Source organism: Lynx canadensis, chromosome B3 (genome assembly GCF_007474595.2).
Source record: "Lynx canadensis isolate LIC74 chromosome B3, mLynCan4.pri.v2, whole genome shotgun sequence".
Classification (NCBI taxonomy): Eukaryota; Metazoa; Chordata; class Mammalia; order Carnivora; family Felidae; genus Lynx; species Lynx canadensis.
The window spans coordinates 121,861,230-121,881,181 of NC_044308.2; the positions used below are offsets into that span (position 1 = coordinate 121,861,230).

General features: G+C 44.2%; 1 protein-coding gene across 1 annotated transcript in view; it reads right to left on the reverse strand.

Annotated features, from left to right (window-relative positions):
• POMT2 (protein O-mannosyltransferase 2) overlaps nucleotides 1-19,952 on the reverse strand; it is a 45,866-nt gene that overhangs the window by 9,920 nt on the left and 15,994 nt on the right. The window contains exons 6-13 of the mRNA XM_030319662.1: nucleotides 18,316-18,475; nucleotides 16,902-17,008; nucleotides 16,289-16,371; nucleotides 13,423-13,532; nucleotides 8,233-8,299; nucleotides 3,944-4,013; nucleotides 2,128-2,206; nucleotides 633-784 (exon numbers count right to left, since the gene is read on the reverse strand). Coding sequence (XP_030175522.1) covers nucleotides 633-784; nucleotides 2,128-2,206; nucleotides 3,944-4,013; nucleotides 8,233-8,299; nucleotides 13,423-13,532; nucleotides 16,289-16,371; nucleotides 16,902-17,008; nucleotides 18,316-18,475 — 828 coding nt within the window. The remainder of the gene's footprint in view (nucleotides 1-632; nucleotides 785-2,127; nucleotides 2,207-3,943; nucleotides 4,014-8,232; nucleotides 8,300-13,422; nucleotides 13,533-16,288; nucleotides 16,372-16,901; nucleotides 17,009-18,315; nucleotides 18,476-19,952) is intronic.

Consider the following 19,952-nt stretch of genomic DNA (forward strand, 5'->3'; position numbering starts at 1 on the left):
CCAGAGTAGCACTGTTGAATCTCTTAAATACACAGGACTCTGTTCTTTTCAATCCAGGGGCTATGCTTTTATCAACCTCACTCTTGTATTCCACGACTATCACAGAAGTCATCTAGCATAGAGCATTCCCACTTTAGGAAGGTCCAGAGCAGTTAGAAGGTCCAAACCAGATGAACAAACATTGAACTCTCAGTACACATAAAATACCCAAGGGACTCTGGAGTTCTCTGCTCTATAACACACCCGATGCCTTTTCTCCCTCTATTTACCATACAAAAACATGAGGGGCGCCTGGGTGGCTCAGTTGGTTAAGCGTCCAACTTCAGTTCAGGTCATGACCTCATGGCTCATGAGTGTGAGCCCTGCGTCGGGCTCTGTGCTGACAGCTCAGAGCCAGGAGCCTGCTTCAGACTCTGTCTCCCTCTCTCTCTGCCCTTCCCTGCCCCACCCCCACCCCCATGCTCTGTCTCTCAAAAATAAATAAGCATTTAAAAAAAATTATTTTTTTTTTTAAATACAAAAACATGAGGTAAACATTGACAATGGAGAAACAGAAGTTTCTGGTATACTGCTTGTACTGTGAAAGGAGAAGCATGAGCCTCAACTGGGACATCAGTACCCCAAAGACTCACCATTTGGGCAGGACCTTTCCCGAGGAGCCCAGGACACAACCTGTGACCAGATGGATGAGTCGAATTCGACTTCTCAGCACTTTGATCCGGTTTCCAAATTTTCTGTTTACAACCTCAATCCGCCAGAAATCATTGGAGTCTCCTGTCCCATTCTGCCATGTAAATCAAGGAAAAAATACAAAGAAAGCAAGATGACTTTAGAGAACGCATGTCAGGAAGGGGAAATGGCCCTTTCAGATGCCACCATGTCACAAAGGTCAAAGACTAAATGGGCCTCAATGGATAAGGTGGGAAAGGGAACACAGCAACACCCCAAGTGATACACATTCCTCAGCACTCACTATCACAACCAAGAAAAGTAGTGTAACTTCTACAGCCTGCAGTCCGATTCTTCACTTCATGGGACTAGAGTTTAAATTCTAAACATACGTTTTTACTCTTAAACCAAACTCAAGACATCACCCTGAACCAACAGAAATAGATTTGGGTCATTTGCACCCATTACTTGGCCATCTGGACACTTACTCATCTAAGCCAGAAATTAAGACACTTATGTCTAATTCTCCTCAGGAGATACCCACAAGAAAAAGATGAGTTGTGGCTCCAGTACTGTAGGCTGAGCAAACAGAAAGAGGGTTGGGAAGTCCACCTAGCAGAATCGTTACTGATTCTGCACCAAAGCCTCTGCAAGGGAACATAAGATGGTCCTAAGTCTAGCTGCCCACAAGTTGTTTTGTTTTCAAATTACTCCCCAAGCCATAAGTATAAAGCTTCTTCTATTAACTACATCACCCCAAGGTAGTAAAAATCTCAAAATAACGTGGTGATTAACATCGCTCTGCAGAACAGGCAAGTAATCCTTAAAAACAAAGCCAATGAAGATTTGGGATCTGGCAAAGGATAAACTTATATATTCACCTAGGATCATATTGTGGATCCATGGCTTCTATGTCCAATGTGATTTTATTTTATTATTACTTATTTTTTAAGTTTTTAATGTTTATCTATTTTTGAAAGAGAGACAGACAGAGCACAAGCAGGGGAGGGGCAGAGAGAGAGGGAAACACAGAATCCGAAGCAGGCTCCAGGCTCCAAGATGTCAGCACAGAGCTCGATGCAGGGCTTGAACTCACAAACCATGAGATCGTGACCTGAGCTGAAGGTGGGCGCTCAACTGACTGAGCCACCCAGGCGCCCCCTCCAATGTGATTTTAAAAGAAACCCAAATAGTATTCATACGTAACATTTATTAAGTGTCAGAACATAAGAATGGCCTGGTTATCATGGGAGGAGAGAGATGGAGACAAATGGAAGCATATGTTGCTTTTCCCACAGCAAACGTAGCCAAAACGTTCCCAATGTTAACAGAGTCCCTGTGCAGCCCCCAATCCTTACGAACATTGCAGAATTCCAGGGAGGATGTGTTCTGCCACATGGCCCTGAGCCAGGCCTCACAATTTTTTACATCCTACTTACACTCCAGTTGCTCACTTACTATGCCATAGCCAGTGACCTGATAGTGCTTTCGGGTCAGGGGGGCCTCATGATAGTGACTGTGCAGGTTCCGAGAAGTCCTAGAAGTTAAAAGAGAGAGAAATATCATCATCCTGGAAAAAAGAGACATGCAGTGTCTCCTCTTTTACTGAGGATATTCACAATCATCTGTTAGGGCAAGAAAAATTAGAATCTGAACTATGAAATCCAACTTATCAGGAATGTCTTGCCTACTTACTTACAAGAAATACCCAGAGAATCAGAGAATCCCAAACCAGGAAGGACAGATGGTAGGAGTCCTGGACTGCATGCCAAGAACGGGGTTAACTTCAGCAGTCAGAGGGATGACTTATCACATTTGGTGGCTTTGAAACACTTAGCTTGCCTGACTCATGAGGCAGCTTTGGGGAGAAGAAGTTAAAATCTGTATTCTATACCTGCCTGAGCCAGCTAAGCCTCCTCCCTCCCATTTACTCTTTCTACCCTCATTACCAGTTTTACAAAGTGGGGAACTGTGGGGTAAGTAGGGGGATTAATTTAGCTTTTATTTGCTTTGTGCCTTTTATAATAATTCTTACTTTTATCTACAATAAGTGTTCATTATAAAAATTTTGGAAATTTCCAAAAATAAAACTTAACAATAAATAATAACTTTTAATTTGTTTATAAAACAAAATGAAATTTAAAAGTGTCTATAATCCTACTGGATAGGAAAAAAAAAAAAAAACCAAACACTGCTTATAGCTTTTCTATATACATAATCCCTGATTTTCAAAAAAAATCTGCACCTGATGATTCTTGTATACATAATTTTTGCAGGGTTGCTTCTGCAATCTATTGTTCCTGTTCGCTCTTGCACATGGTGCCCTATTTCCTTGTGTGCTTAGTTATTTTTTACTATGTACTATTCACTGTCACTGAAAAGCTACTTATGGGAATGGATGACAATGTATTTCCCAAAAGCGGATTTATATTTGCTTTTAGGCAGGTACCTAGGAGATATTACCAGTCTAGGATTATGTTTGTTTAAATTCATGGCCTAAAGATATCGAGACCATCCAGATAAAATTAATTTGGGCCACAAATTCATGTGAGGATCAATTGGTAGTTACAACTTTTCAGGAACCAGAGATAGCCCCTCTTCATCCCTGCTCCCCCTGCTCAAGCCCTTTGGGGTTCCAAGTTTAGGGGAAGGATTACTTAATAAATTTACCACATTGGGTGAGCTTAGAGCTTTGAATTTACAACTCTTTCTCTCAAGGCAGACAAAACCAAAGATCGAAACTCAACATTGTGGGGTCAAGGCAGAAGGGGCTGCAGCACCCCACTCATTTCTCTGGATTCCCACTTTCACTTAGATTTTGGCCTGGTAACTCCCTACTGTCTGTCAGCTCTTTGATGCTTTAAGATGTTTTCATATCATTCCAGCATTTTTAGTCATTTCCAGTGAGAATATTGCTTAAATAAACTAGCTTGCCATATTCTCAGAAACAGACTTCTATGTTTTCCTAAAGGCAGCCACTTGAGAAGAAGCTCTGGATAACTCAAATATATATATATATTTTTTTTTTCTCTAGAAGAAGGGAAACTGAACAGTGCCTTCAAAGTTCGAACTCCCCAAAGCCAAAAGAGGTGGACAAAACTGGCCTGCTTGTTTGATCAGCCTTCATAAAATGGCTCTCCCATTCTAGCACAGCAGCCTTGTTCTATTTACTAGAGCCTCATCCAATCTGACTTCTATTTATTTCCAGCTTAAAAGAACTCTCTACCTTTGGTGCCCATACCACTCATTCATCCCAGACAGCAAATTTACTTACTCTTTGTGTTCTAGCCGAATGATGTCTCCATGTCTTACAAACTCCACTGGTAATGAAGGGTCTAGGGGATCTGCCGAGAAGAAACAATCACTGATATCTGAAATCATTCACTCATTAGTGCCAACTGAGGGCCTACAGGTAAAGAGTTATGGTACAATATGGTATATTTGAGAGGTACAGATAGAGTGCTGGGAGAACAAAGAGAAAGGGCCCCTCACTGTCTCAGAGAAATGCTTGAAAAGACTCTTCAAGGAGGGGAGAATTTTGTCAGGTGAACAAGTGGGGCACAGTTGTATGAAAGAACAAAACACTTTTGATCAAAGGTAAATGGTTTCATATGAGTGGGAGAGTGGGCGGGAAAGACAGTGGGAATAGGTGAGGGTGTGAACAAGTAGGGCCAGACAGTGAAGGACAGGCCTGTATCTGACAGGTACCGAAGCCCCCACAGGAAGATTTTTAAGCTGAGAAGGCAAATAATAATATTTTCCTTTTAGTAGTAAAAATACAGTATTCCAAAAATTAATTCCATGTAAACGACCATATGCCCAGCTTTCCTCAGAATCCAATGTTAAACCTACAAATTTTGCCAGTCATTATCTTGTCTCTGGCAAAACCTGCTAAGTGTGAGGCAAAGAAAATGATGAGGTATCAAAAGAAAGGGACCACATCTTCCAGAAGCCAAGAGCAATCAGGTCTAGCAAGGCAGTGACAATGGCAAAGTTGCTGGCAGTAATCAGTAACACAAAAGGATCCTTGCAAACTTCTGTCCCAGACAGTGAGACAGTGACACTCAAGGTCAGGAAAGAGAAATGTGCCAGAACAAATCACTGGCTCTCAAGAGAAGTAGAGAATTCAAGTGTAGAGATGCCCATTCCTCTGTGGACTTTAAGTCTCTGAAAAAGATTAATCAGCAAAGTGACAAAATAAGTCAATGGGGAGGGAAGAGGGAAGTTTCAGCTCACATGGATTTGGCGGGGTGGGGGCATTTACAGCCATCAAGAACACAGAGACCTAAATAAATAAAATCACAAATGAGAGAGGAGAAATAACAACTGAACCACAGAAATATCAATAATCATATGAGAGTATTATTTTTAAAAACTATATGCCAACAAATTGGACAACATAGAAGAAATGGATAAATTCTTAGAAACAAATAAACTATCAAAAGAACACAAAGACCTCAGTATATATGGCCCCCACTTCCCAAAGTGCTTATACCTCTCTGTCTTCACACAAAGCCTCAGTTGCCTAGGTGAAATGCAACCACCCTAATCTAGAAGCCACATCGAATAACAGATCCTAGATGTTCAAAGATTTGGTCGATGCCCACATAGCTTTAGAAGTAAAGAGGTCTTGGGGCGCCTAGGTGGCTCAGTCGGTTAAGTGTCTGACTTCAGCTCAGGTCATGATCTCACGGTTCGTGGGTTTGAGCCCCACGTCAGGCTCTGTGCTGAACGCTTGCTCAGAGCCCAGAGACTGCTTCGGATTCGGTGTCTCCTTCTCTATCTGCCCCTCCCCCGCTCACGCTCTGTCTCACTCTCTCTCAAAAATTAATAAATCTAATAAAAAAAATAAAAAGAAAGAGGTCTTGCCTTACAACCCCTCATTGTGATAGACCACTTATGTTTATCCTGTTGGATGAAAACAATCAATACTGGTATTATAAAGGTATACAAACAGACTCTGACCAGTGGTGTCACAACATATATCACTGAGGAGTAGGAGGCAAAAACAGTGGTTGTGTGTGCCACATTTCTAGTCTCAAGACCACAGCAAGAAGAGTTGGGGAAAGGAACAAAGAAGGTGAGTTTAGATGAATAGCCGCCCACTGCCACACAAACCCTCAGGAGCAGCTGACTCAAGACAGGCTGAGCCAGGTGGTGTTTACTGAGGAGTCACAGAAAACGCCTGTGACATAGGACAATCAGCAGGGGCTCAGAAGGTGAGCAGGAGATGCCCTCTGTTCTCTTCCTAGCTGTAGCAGAAGGCACAGCCTGCAGGTAGCTAGATCACTGACCAAAGAAAGATCCAGATATAGCCCATGTCATAAAGTCCTGAGAGCCCATTAAGTGTGCTTCAGAGCAGCTCTGCCCAGGCCAATCAGGGGCAGGCCAGCAGGTACTGAGTGAGGGGCTAAGCACCAGGCTAGATGAGCCCAGCCACAGGCCCTCAGATCAAGACAACTTGAGCTGCACCATATGCTGGGGTCTGCAAGGCTTGGTGTGCTCTCAATTAGAAAGGACAGCAGCTACCATGTGCCCTCAGTTGGGGCTACTTGACCAGCCCCTGGCAGCAAGTCCAGGCAACCAGTTCTGGATTAAGCCTGAACCTTGGCCCCGCTCTCTAGCTTCAAAATGACAGCTGTCAAGAGTGAGATCTTATCCGTCTTGCTCACTGCTTATCTCCTATGTTGACTGCAGTGCTTGGAACATAGTAGGTGCTCAAAAAATAACTGTTGAAAGGATAATTGACCTCAGTAAAGGTATTGCCCAAGTTGGCACAAAAACAGACACACAGACCAATGGAATAGAATAGAAACCCCAGAACTAGACCCACAAACGTATGGCCAACTCATCTTTGACAAAGCAGGAAAGAGCATCCAATGGAAAAAAGACAGCCTCTTTAACAAATGGTGCTGCGGGGCGCCTGTGTGGCGCAGTCGGTTAAGCGTCCGACTTCAGCCAGGTCACGATCTCGCGGTCCGTGAGTTCGAGCCCCACGTCAGGCTCTGGGCTGATGGCTCAGAGCCTGGAGCCTGTTTCCGATTCTGTGTCTCCCTCTCTCTCTGCCCCTCCCCCATTCATGCTCTGTCTCTCTCTGTCCCCCCAAAAAATAAATAAACGTTGGGAAAAAAAAAAAATTAAAAAAAAAAAAAGTTTAAAAAAAAAAAAAATGGTGCTGGGAGAACTGGACAGCAACATGCAGAAGGTTGAAACTAGACCACTTTCTCACACCATTTACAAAAATAAACTCAAAATGGATAAAGGACCTAAATGTGAGACAGGAAACCATCAAAACCTTAGAGGAGAAAGCAGGAAAAGACCTCTCTGACCTTAGCCGTAGCAATCTCTTACTCGACACATCCCCAAAGGCAAGGGAATTAAAAGCAAAAGTGAATTACTGGGACCTTATGAAGATAAAAAGCTTCTGCACAGCAAAGGAAACAACCAACAAAACTAAAAGGCAACCAACCGAATGGGAAAAGATATTTGCAAATGACATATCGGACAAAGGGCTAGTATCCAGAATCTATAAAGAGCTCACCAAACTCCACACCCGAAAAACAAATAACCCAGTGAAGAAATGGGCAGAAAACATGAATAGACACTTCTCTAAAGAAGACATCCGGATGGCCAACAGGCACATGAAAAGATGTTCAGCGTCGCTCCTTATCAGGGAAATACAAATCAAAACCACACTCAGGTATCACCTCACACCAGTCAGAGTGGCCAAAATGAACAAATCAGGAGACTATAGATGCTGGAGAGGATGTGGAGAAACGGGAACCCTCTTGCACTGTTGGTGGGAATGCAAATTGGTGCAGCCGCTCTGGAAAGCAGTGTGGAGGTTCCTCAGAAAATTAAAAATAGACCTACCCTATGACCCAGCAGTAGCACTGCTAGGAATTTACCCAAGGGATACAGGAGTACTGATGCATAGGGGCACTTGTACCCCAATGTTCATAGCAGCACTCTCAACAATAGCCAAATTATGGAAAGAGCCTAAATGTCCATCAACTGATGAATGGATAAAGAAATTGTGGTATATATACACAATGGAATACTACGTGGCAATGAGAAAAAATGAAATATGGCCTTTTGTAGCAACGTGGATGGAATTGGAGAGTGTAATGCTAAGTGAAATAAGCCATACAGAGAAAGACAGATACCATATGGTTTCACTCTTATGTGGATCCTGAGAAACTTAACAGGACCCCATGGGGGAGGGGAAGGAAAAAAAAAAAAAAGACGTTAGAGTGGGAGAGAGCCAAAGCATAAGAGACTGTTAAAAACTGAGAACAAACTGAGGGTTGATGGGGGGTGGGAGGGAGGTGAGGGTGCGTGATGGGTATTGAGGAGGGCACCTTTTGGGATGAGCACTGGGTGTTGTATGGAAACCAATTTGTCAATAAATTTCATATATATTAAAAAAAAAAAAAAAAAGGTATTGCCCAAGAATGATCAGGAGATCCCACCTCTGTACCATTTGAAGGCATGAGAAATGTTAAAAATGGCTCAGAGTGAGCAATAACACAAGAGACATCACTTAGTTCCCTACCGTATTACCTGCATTTGTATTATGTTTCTTGATAATCCACAGATTGTTGTAGTCCTTGTGCAAATAGGTGGTGACCTGAGGGGAAGGGGTGGGAGGAGGTAGGGGGGAGAATACCATCACTATCGGCACAGCCACAGGACAATCAACAACAAATCAACATTGCCTAAGCCTCTTTCAGAATCCCGAGCTGCTGACCCGAGGGGCCATGTTTCCCAATGGGGTTCAGAAGTAACACTGGTAAGATTCTCTCCTTCCATCTGCATTTAGAGGTTTCTCCCACAACAGCCTTTTTGATTTGTCTCTTCATATCTTTCTGCATCTTGTCTTTAAAGTTTCAGCCACCTAGAGGAGGAGCCATGATACCTTGTATAACATAGTCTCCAGCATACAAAGAGGATTTAGTGCATTTTAAGAAGTAATTAAGGGATGCCTGGGTGGCTCAGTCTATTAGGTGTCCAACTTGTGATTTCCGCTCAGATTATGATCTCACTGCTTGTGGGTTCAACCTCCACATCAGGCTCTGCAGCACACAGCCTGCATGGGATTCTCTTTCCCTCTCTCTCTTCTCCTCCCTCACATGTACACACTCTCTCTCAAAAAAAAAAAAAAAAAAAAAAAAAAAAAAAAAAAAAAAAAAAACCTTAAAAAAAAAAGTAATTAAGACCATGCCTCAAACTTTCTAAATGAAAAATTCATGCTATATTTTCTAGAATGTGGCCAAATGAAACTAAAAAGCTCCATAAATATCTCATCCTAGAAGCCTGAAGTTTTAGCCCACAGCCATCCTATATACAGATTTTTTAAAAATTAAATGTGTGTATATGCATGTGAACATGCCTGTAACACTGTGATGAATCTAACAGCAAAAATTTGAAAACAGTATAAATGTCACTAGAGGAATAGTTAACATGATGGTATGTCCCAGGACAGAATATTACACAGCCACAGGAAACATCTCTGAGCATTTTTTACCAGCATAGGAAAAGGCTTATAAAATGCTGATGCTGGGGGCGCCTGGGTGGCGCAGTCGGTTGGGCGTCCGACTTCAGCCAGGTCACGATCTCGCGGTCCGTGAGTTCGAGCCCCGCGTCAGGCTCTGGGCTGATGGCTCAGAGCCTGGAGCCTGTTTCCGATTCTGTGTCTCCCTCTCTCTCTGCCCCTCCCCCGTTCATGCTCTGTCTCTCTGTGTCCCCAAAAAATAAATAAACGTTGAAAAAAAAAATTTTTTTTTAAAAATAAAAAAAATTAAGGGGCGCCTGGGTGGCGCAGTCGGTTAAGCGTCCGACTTCAGCCAGGTCACGATCTCGCGGTCCGTGAGTTCGAGCCCCGCGTCAGGCTCTGGGCTGATGGCTCGGAGCCTGGAGCCTGTTTCCGATTCTGTGTCTCCCTCTCTCTCTGCCCCTCCCCCGTTCATGCTCTGTCTCTCTCTGTCCCAAAAATAAATTAAAAAAAAAAAAAAAAGTTTTAAAAAAATAAAAAAAATTAAAAAAAAATGCTGATGCTGAAAATGGCTGCCATTTATCACTAGGTACTATTCTAAGCACCAGGCACGTCTTATCTCCATGCTATAGGTACTTTGGTTATCCCCACCTTAATTATAAGGAAACTAAGGTTAAGTAATTTGTTAAAGGTCACCACAGCCTATCAATGGAGAGACATGATTCAAACCAAGGCAGCTAATTCCAATGCTCCCAGGATAGAGACCATCTAACAAACAATTATGCCAATTATGTAAACAAGAACATAAATACCCAGAGACAACAGAAATACTTACAAAGTGAGTTTTTATAACTCCAATTGGACAAAACATGACTGATTTACTTGCAAAGAGATTTGGAATTAGCATTTAAGGAAAAAAATATGCATGTATTATGGCCAATTTGTTTTGGTGGCTTTTACATTCTCAGAAAAAAAAATTAGGACTAATGGTATTAAGAATATACAAGAAACTAAAATATTTTGGCAGCCATAGAGAAAGTAAGTCCATACTCCTGAACACAGATATACAGAGTCCACCTTAGATTTGCTTATGGATCTTAAGATTTTTCTGGTGGTTATGTGTGTGTACTCTCTGTATTTTTTTTTTATTTTTTTTTATTTTTTTTATTTTATTTTTTTTAAAATTTTTTTTTTCAACGTTTTTTATTTATTTTTGGGACAGAGAGAGACAGAGCATGAATGGGGGAGAGGCAGAGAGAGAGGGAGACACAGAATCGGAAACAGGCTCCAGGCTCTGAGCCATCAGCCCAGAGCCTGACGCGGGGCTCGAACTCCCGGACCGCGAGATCGTGACCTGGCTGAAGTCGGACGCTTAACCGACTGCGCCACCCAGGCGCCCCTCTGTGTATTTTTTTTAAATAAAACCTATTATTAGTAAAATTCCTGTAAGAAAAATTACTTCTTTATTGTGAGTATAGTCCACGGCCTCTTTTTCCCAGCCAAACATTTGTTTTTAGAATGCATTTTTCAATAACACAAGGTCTCCAAGAAACGCTGGTATCCTCTAACAACAGAATGTTGTGCACCAAGTCATGTGGATAAAAAATCTTCCAGAATTATGTGTAGCTTTTATCTTTTGGGGGTTTTTTGGTTTTGTTTTTGTTTCGTTTTTTACTTTTCTATATTTCTCAATTTTATAAATGTTATACTTTAAAAATATTTAGGGGTGCCTGGATGACTCAGTCGGTTAAGTGTCTGACTGCGGCTCGGGTCATGATCTCACAGAACATGAGTTCAAGCCCTGTACCCGGGCTCTGTGCTGACAGCTCAAAGCCTGGAGCCTGCTTTGGATTCTGTGTCTCCCTCTCTCTCTGCCCCTCCCCTATTTTCATTCTGTCTTTCTCTCTCTCTCTCTCTTAAAAATAAATAAAACATTAAAAAAAACTTTTTTTTTTTAATATTTAAAAATGGACACTTAGAGTTGTTGACAAGACATTAAATCCCAGGGCAGTGAGGGTCACGAGAGGTGATTTAGTCCAATCCCCCAGTTGGCAGATGAAGAAACAGGCTCAGAAAGGCTTAGTGTGATTAGGACATGACAGAGCCAGACTCGTCCACTCCTTGGCCCCCACATGCTCCCTCCACACTACCATCATGACATCACACCTCCATGTATGGGCCACAAGTGTGTAACCCTAGGACTAGCATGACAGGGTCCTTCTCTCCCTCTGTACAGTGTAGATGTTCCTGGCCACCATGTCTGTAACTTTACCTTGTACAAGATAGCAGCAGCTCCCCATAGAAGGGTGAGCTATGGTTTTCTGCCCTGACTATACATAATGACTCTTCTGGAGAGCCTCAAACCAAAACAAAGGCACAACGAATGGGCTCCATCCCAGATTAATGGAGTCAGAGGTGCTGTGTGGTGCCCAGGCATCAGAATGTTTTAAAAGCTCTCCAGTGGGTTCTAAAGTGCTAGAAACAAATGGAGAATCAGGAATGAGAAACTGATACTGACACCCAACACTCTGGGTCAACTTTCTGGTACACTAGTAAATTAAGGAAATAATAATAAGGAATTTTGAAAAGCAAAACTTTTTTGCAAAGTAAAGATACTGGTCATTTTTCAGGAAGAGAAATGTCACTCCCAGCTTCTCAGAACAACAGCCTGCCCTGGAGCCTGCGCACCTCCCCTCCCCTCCACTCCCTGTCACTGTGGCTGAGACTTCTGGCCCCACCACTTTTCAGAAGTGATCTCAGTTAGTTACGAGGCCCTTTACTGCCATCCAAAGACCTCTTTCTTAGCCCTCACCTTCTCTGAGGCCTTTGCAGCACCTGAACTGCTGACCACCCCTCCTCCTAGGGACACTGTCTGTCCTGTACTCTCCTCCAACCTCCCTGTTCACAACTTCCTTCTCAGCCTCTTCTACTAGTGCCCCTGGGAGCACCTCTTACCACTGCCTAAGTATTGCTGCTCCCTAGGGCTCCTTTGCTGGCTCTCCTCCCTCTGCACACCCTTTTGGGGCAATGCCACACATCCTTCTGTGTTGCTGACACCCATGTGCTACACACTCAGATCTCTTTCCTGAAGACAAGCCCACAACCTAAAATACACAAAGGAAAGTCATCTCCAGAGCTATTCTTCCTCCTCCATTTCTGACTATGGTGAAATAGCATTATCACACATACACCTTGACCAACCTACAGACTTAGACATAGCTCATCCCTGACAGCCACCAGTTTGGGGGCTCTAACACTTGACCTGTAAAGTGTTTCCTGAATCAATTCCCACCTCTATCCATGGTCTTTGCCTCCATTCATCATCCTCTGTCATGATTATTGCACCCTAACTGGTTCCTTGCCTCCAGTCTGCTCTTCCTTTCAATCCATTACCCTCCTGCTGGAGTTACCTTTCTAACCTAAAAATCTAATCACATATTATCATGCCTTAATAAATCTCAACGCCTCGCCAGTGTCCACAGAACAAAATCAAATCTACTGTAACATGGAAGGCCTCTACACAACCTGGCCTCCCCAAACTCTCCCGACATCCTGCTCCTCCCTCTCAGGCACTGTCCACCACAGCCACACCCGACACCGTGACATGGACACAGTGTCACTCACTCAGGTAATAGTCGTGGCTAATCCCCCAGGGTGCATGTCACACATATTATCTCATACTTTTAATCTACACAGCAATGCCATGATGGAGAAAGGCACTATTTATTTTCCTCAGTTTAAAGATGAGGATACTGAAGCACAGAAAGGTTAAGTAACTTGCTCAAAGTCATATTCTAGTGGAACCAGGATTCAAACCCAGATAATCTAGTCTGGTTCCCGGTCTGTGTTTGTAACCACAATACTTGACTCATCATCCATGGCATGCCAGGCACTGTGCTAGGTGCTTGCACCATCAGGAAATGGCCATCAAGTAGCAGAGAGACGGAAGGAAGCACTCACAACTCAATGTGGAGAGAGTTATCACATAGGCTTACAAAGCATGCCAGGCAAGCCTCTCATGCGAGAGGCACCTACCACAGTATCGAGTGGAGGTGGGTCATGGTAATCAGAGGGAACACCTACGCTGAAGTCTCAAGAAGCTGGAGCTAGCTAGAGGAAAGAGCAGGAGGGTGCAGGAGGAAGCCTGTTTCAAGTGGGGAAAACAACAACGAAGGTAAAGGACAGCGGGGCAAGAAAGAACAGTGGGTTCAGTCACATGAAACACTCTGGTATTGCTGCAATACAAAAGGCTCTCTCACCTGCTGCTGGCGGGCGCCGATGCCCTCGGGGTAGAGGTGCCTGTGGGAGTGGAGATAGCCGATGGCCATCCGCAGGTTCTTCACGGTTATCACAGAGCCATAGGCCAGATCTGGGAGGAAGGAAGACAGTGAAGGGTGTGAGCTGGCACAGTGGCTCGACTGCCCCTGACTGGGAGGAGCCCCTGAAGCCAAAGAACTCACCGACCCTCTAACAGACTCCACTGGGCCCGTGACCACCTAAAGCAAGATGCGAAGTTACCCTCCAATTTCATCAACTCAAGTGGGAGTTCGCTACAGGGTCTTACCAATGCCCTCACCCCCTCTTCCCTCCTCAGGACTTCAGAAGCAGCTGGTATTAACAGTGCACTATAATAATCAAAGCACTATTTCTAACAGCAAAAGATTAGAAACAGACTGTCCTTCAGTCAAAGTCTACACATACAATCAACAGAATAAAGAAGACATTTCATGTCCTACCTAGAATATTCTTCAAGATAGGTATAATGTTATGATAGACTGTTAAGATAATTTTCACTTTGGATCTTGAGAAACTTAACAGAAGACCATGGGGGAAGGGAAGGGGAAAAATTTGTTATAAACAGAGAGGGAGGGAGGCAAACCACAAGAGACTCTTAAATACAGAGAACAAACGGGGATGGGGGCGGGGGAAATGGGTGATGGGCACTGAGGAGGGCACTTGTCAGGATGAGCACTGGGTGTTGTATGTAAGCCAATCTGACAATAAATTATATTTTTAAAATAATAAATAAATAATTTTTACTTTTGCGAAATCCTTTTGTGTCTTTTGAATCTAATACTATATAATAAAGTTCAACGGTGTTCGTTGTTTTTCTTTTTAACTCTGAATTGAAAAAAAAAACAAAACAAAAAAACAGAGTAAATAGTTTACCCAAGAACATCCCCTCTCCTTGCAGGCCCTGGATTACTGAGAAGCCTCTTTTCCTTCTTACTGTCCCTCTTCTCAGTCCCTTGTAATCTGGCTGCCCTGCCAACCCCCGTCCACTGACACAGGTCTCACTCTGCCAGTGATAGGCTACTCCCATCTTCCTTTGTTCATTCTTCCTTTGTGCCAATTACACAGTGGATCCAAAGCTGGAGGAGGCCTGGCTGTGGCCCTGGGAGAGCCCAGTCTTGGCGAAGGTGGCTATACACACTAATGAACACAGGACAATGGGCAAATGCTCCAGTAAAGGAGTAACAATATGTGACATGGGGGGAGCCCAGAGCAGAGTAGGATGAATTCCCATGCAAAGAGTAAGAAGAGTCTGGCTCGATGGAAGAGATCACAGCTGATCTAAGCCTTTTAAATACCGGGTAGGAATCTGCTAAACCCCACAACTCCATTTTTCTATGTTCTCACTCAGGCTAACATATGCAGCCCTATACACTGATGACCATCTTTGCTTCTTGAAATGCTCTGTTCTCCCTTTTCAATTCACACTCCCTCATAGACTGTCCTCTACAGACTTTCCTAACCCCCTTCTTCCTGCATTCCCCGGTGACCTGACTTCAACCCTGTTCTCTTTCTCTTTCTACAGTTTCCGTACAGACATTGGCCACCGTCACAGTATCAATTACTCCTTTAGCTGGCTGATTTCTGCTTTGAAAGCATCAGCTCCAAGCCCACTGGCCCCATTGCATGGATTTCTCCAAGCGTTTCAGTCAAACTCTCTACAGCAGAACTCAATGTTTGTCTTTGTAAACCAATTTTTAACCTGCTTTCCAATCTCTCATTCTATCCATGGTCTTGGTGGGCCCCCTGTGTTCTAGGCACTGTACAAAGCACTGGAGAGACTAAAAGACAGTCATGCCTCCAAGAGACAATTATCTGGGCTCAAGTCCTCAGTGACATCTTTCCTCCTCTTTCCATGTCCGATCTCCCCTCTACATGCCCATCGGCCCTACTCCTACGGCTGCTGCCATGACGCCCAGCTCAAGTCCAGGGGGTATCCTCTGCCTCCAATCCCCCCCCCCCCGTCCCTTGCCATCCTATACTTTGTCATCAGTGTCACCTCCCTATAGCACAGCCTTCCTGTCCTCTTCCCTACTCAAAGGCCCCCACTGAATCTCCAATGTCTGTTTATGAAGTCAAACACCCAAATGTTTCAAACCCTCATAATCTGGGCCCAACTTATCCTTTCAGCCTGATCTTCCAGTCCTTCTCTGTGGATAATCTGCACCTTATGTTGTGTCCTGTTCTTGGCCTTGATCATGCTATCCCCTATGCCCTATATGCCCTCTCCTCCCTTTCTACCCATTCAAATCTACCCATTCTTCCAGAGACTGACTCCAAGGCAACTCAGTCTATGAGCCCATGATGCCCTCCAACCCTCTAGCAGAAGTGATCTCTTGCACCCTTCAATTCACATAGCTCTGTGTTCCCTCTTTATATATTTAACACATACAGTCACCAGATCCTATCCTCTGGAGGGCGTCTATCTACAGCCTCCAATGTGGCAAACATGTGCTCAGTTCTGATCTGTGAATAACTGGATGGATGTGAGTCACAGGATACCATGGTGGAAACTGACCACTAGCACTGGACAGCCTTGCCCTTTCACCAGATTCTCTCTGGCTGGCTTCCCACAGAGCTTACTTGGATGCTTCCACAGTCACAAATAAGTCATTCTTTAGCAGCAAAGAGCTCGCTACTCAGGGTGTCTTTCTCCACCCTGTGTCCCAAGTCACTCTTGAGTGCCTGCCTGTACCAGATCTAACTGGATCTTTCTCCCAGTTCACCATCTATAGGCTAAAATAACTCAAGCTATCATACATGTCTTTTCCAATTCACCTCTCCAGAAAGGATTCTGCCCTTCTACTTTCATAAAGGCCAAGAGATACTCACGTTCAGGGATGGAAGCATTATGAAGGTTGTTGCCTGAAAGCCGGGCCTGGAAGGCAGAACTGAAGAAGCCATCACCAGGACCACTGTGGGGAAAGGAGAAGAGAGACAAGTTCATGGAGGGAAACTGCAATTTCCCGGGAACCCTAGGAAGAGTTCTGTACAATCAGTTTAAGAGAATTACAATGGAGTGGTGTAGCCTCCATTAAGTAGTATCTACTTGTTAAATGGGAGTATGTAAATGGGAGTAATGTAGTATACTACATTAAGTAGTATCTACTTGTTAAATGGGAGCTGCTGCTGGTATTGCTGTGATAATTATCCTCCAACCACACAACTTATTCTGGCCCATCCCTGTTAAACACAGGGACTCTGTTTAGGGATAAGGGGAAGCTTGGCTATTGGGAAATTCTCCTCTTCCTTCAGGTCAGGGTGCTTGCTTTTCTGAGCCCTCTGGATACCCAGAAGATAGAACATAGGAGGAAACAAACAGGTAAAACCTATCCGTCTCTTTAATATCCCAACCACAGACCCAGGAGATCACATGCCCCCCCCCCCATGGGCTTAGAGGCAAGAGGAAGACTATAAGCGAGAGGCTAGAAAGGCTCTGCTGTACCTTTTGTTCAGCACCATGAAGTGAACAGCGTAAGTGGCTGTGTAGAGAGTCAGGGGCAGCACTATGAGGCACAGGATGCGAGCAGTCAGGTGTTTTCCCACGGTCACCTGCAAACAGAGCCAGTGCGGGGTACTGGGCAAATGGGGCTTTATTCTACCTTATACCTTATATGCACCTTATACATGGGTTTTTATGTATCAATCAAAATCATAAAAGATGGAAAAACTAACAGCCAACGAGAAAGAGTATGTGGAAACCCTAGCCTTTTCATAACACCCCACCACCTAAGCACTGCAGGGGGTTGAACATGGGCCAGCCCTCTGCTACCTGCCCGGGCCCTCACCCAGGACCTCAGCCCAGCACTGTGCCAACAGCAAGACACTGCGTGCATCTTCAGCCTCATCACTCATTAGTCCCCTCTGCATGGTCACCGTGCTTCCAGTACTATGCCAGCCCCACCCATCACACACATAATTGCTCCTTATCTTAACATCAGGTCTCAGCCTCCTCCCAGAAGCCTTCCTGGACCACATGACCTGGGCTCATACTCTCCTCTGTGCTCTCACAGCACTTTTTGGCTGGACTGTAATTGCCTGTTTAATTATTTCTCTCTCCATTGTCTCTGGAGAACAGGAATCCTTATTTTATTCATCTGTATATTCCATGCTTCACACTTAAAGGGTAGTCTGTCTATATTTTCTGAATGAATAAATGAACTTGGAACTTTGGCTCAGAGGTGATGGAGAAGCGTTATAGCAAAGTAGTTCAGGCCTGGAATCAACTTCCCCTAAGTCTGAATCCTAGATCTACGTTTTACTCTTGTATGGTCTTGGGAACATAATTACCTCTCTAGGTCTTGATTTCCTCATTTGTAAGGAGAAGGTAATAACTACCTACTTCATAGGACTGTTATGGGAGGTAAATGAGATAATGAACTAAAGCATTCTGCACAGTGCTTGGCACAGAATCAGCTAATAAACTCTAAAGTAATAAACTCTAAAGGCCCTTATTGGCCTCCAAATCTGGAGACCTTGGGTGAGAAAAAGAAAATTGTGAGTTCAGAAAGTCATCCTACCCAATTGACCTAGCATCCCATGCAGCCAGCGTCTGAGCCCAGCTGGACAGAATCCCGTGGCTAGATAGTTTGTAGAGTATTTGAAAAATATCACAGAAACAAATGCCAAAAGAAAATTCCAAGGATGTTAGTTCATCCTCTCCCTTTACACCTCTCCAGCTTCTCAGCCATGGCCTACTTTCTGCTGTCACGCTGCCTACGGACAGTGGCCAGATGGATCCCACCTCGGGCCCAGAATACAGCCACTCCATCACCTGCACCAAAGGCAGAGAAATGCCCCTGGCTCTGCTGAGCAACACCACGGAGCAATGACATTTCTACAAGCACTTGAGTTCTCACCACTGAAAGACTGAGGTCTCCAAACAGGTGCCAAAGGTCTGAAATGGTGTTCCACCCCACTTGCAGGATGATAAAGAGGCCAACAAACTTGACCCCTAAAGCACCAGCCAGATTAACGCCAGTCAGGCTGAGCCAGAACCACCAGGGGGCAGAGAAGGGCCTGAAAACCAACAAGACACAGAGTTCAGTTTGGCAGCTGGGACCAAACTCAAAAGCAACAGCAATAGTGGGGAAGGGCAGAGGTTCTGTGACTCTGAGAGGCTGTGCCTGCCATCCTTCTTGAGGGCCCCTAACCTCAGGGGACCATGACTTGGCTCCAAGGAGGATGTGGTCACATGCAGGAAGCCATGCGACAGTGAGGAGGGTATTTTTCTGGGGAGAGGGGTCATAGCTTTCAAAGTAAGCAGGCTTATTCTTTAGTAGTGACCAGTCAAGAAGAAAGAAAAAGAAAATCCAGAGAATCCCACTGATTCAGTCAGCCATCTCCTTGGTGTCACCTGTGGACCTTGAAAAGCCAGCAATTATTGAGTGCTTACTATGTGTCAGGTGCTGTTCCAAGCACTTTACACGTATAAACTCTTTAACCTTCACTATAAGCACATGGAGGTAGATATTATTATCTTCTTTTCACACAGGAGAAAATCGAGGTACAGAGAGGGTAAGCAGTACAGCCAGCAAGTGGTGGATGGAGCATGGTCCTAACCCCGGCAGTTGCTTCCAAGGTTTGTCATACTTACAGCACTCTGTGCCGTGATTTTCTGATTAGCTGGCTGCCTCCCCAGCCAGAGTGAAGGTTCCTTAACTGCGAGACCTGTGTACCTCTGTACCTCCAGCTTCTCACACAGTAACCTGGCACATAGTATGTATTCAAGAAATGGCAGGTAGAAGTGTATGTGGTAGAAGGAGAAGATAACCCAAAACCACAGGGAGATGGTAGTCACTGGATCCGGCTTTATTAGCATAACATAATTTAATGAGCCTGGCCATGGTGAAACCAAGTTGACTCCTGGAAAAGCCTAGTTAAAGTCAGCTCATTTGGTTTGAATAGAATGAATAACCTACTCTACTCTCTAGGGGCAGAAGGATGATCTGGAAAAGACTATTCTGGAGGAAGACCAGACCCTCCAGAACAGCTCCAGAACTGACCAGTCCTCTTGATGGGTATGGATCATTTAAGTCAAACTTTATATATGTTACTCCCATTGGTAGGTTGGGACTGGATGCAACCACTGAGGGTAGGGACACAAATAGTTCCCAGGCAGTTTATGTCCTGATGCCCTCCCCTCTGGGACAGAGAATGTGGAAGAAAAAGAAGAAAAGATAAAGAAGAAAGATAAAGAAATGCCCTGGGATCTCCTAACCATCTTTGGTGCCAAGGGGTGGCTTAGAAAATGGTGGGGTTAAAAAAAAAAAGAGGTTAGAGTGGGAGAAAGCCAAAACATAAGAGACTCTTAAAAACTGAGAACAAACTGAGGGCTGATGGGGGGGTGGCAGGGAGGGGAGGGTGGGTGATGGGTATTGAGGAGGGCACCTGTTGGGATGAGCACTGGGCGTTGTATGGAAACCAATTTGACAATAAATTTCATATAGAAAGAAAGAAAGAAAGAAAGAAAGAAAGAAAGAAAGAAAGAAAGAAA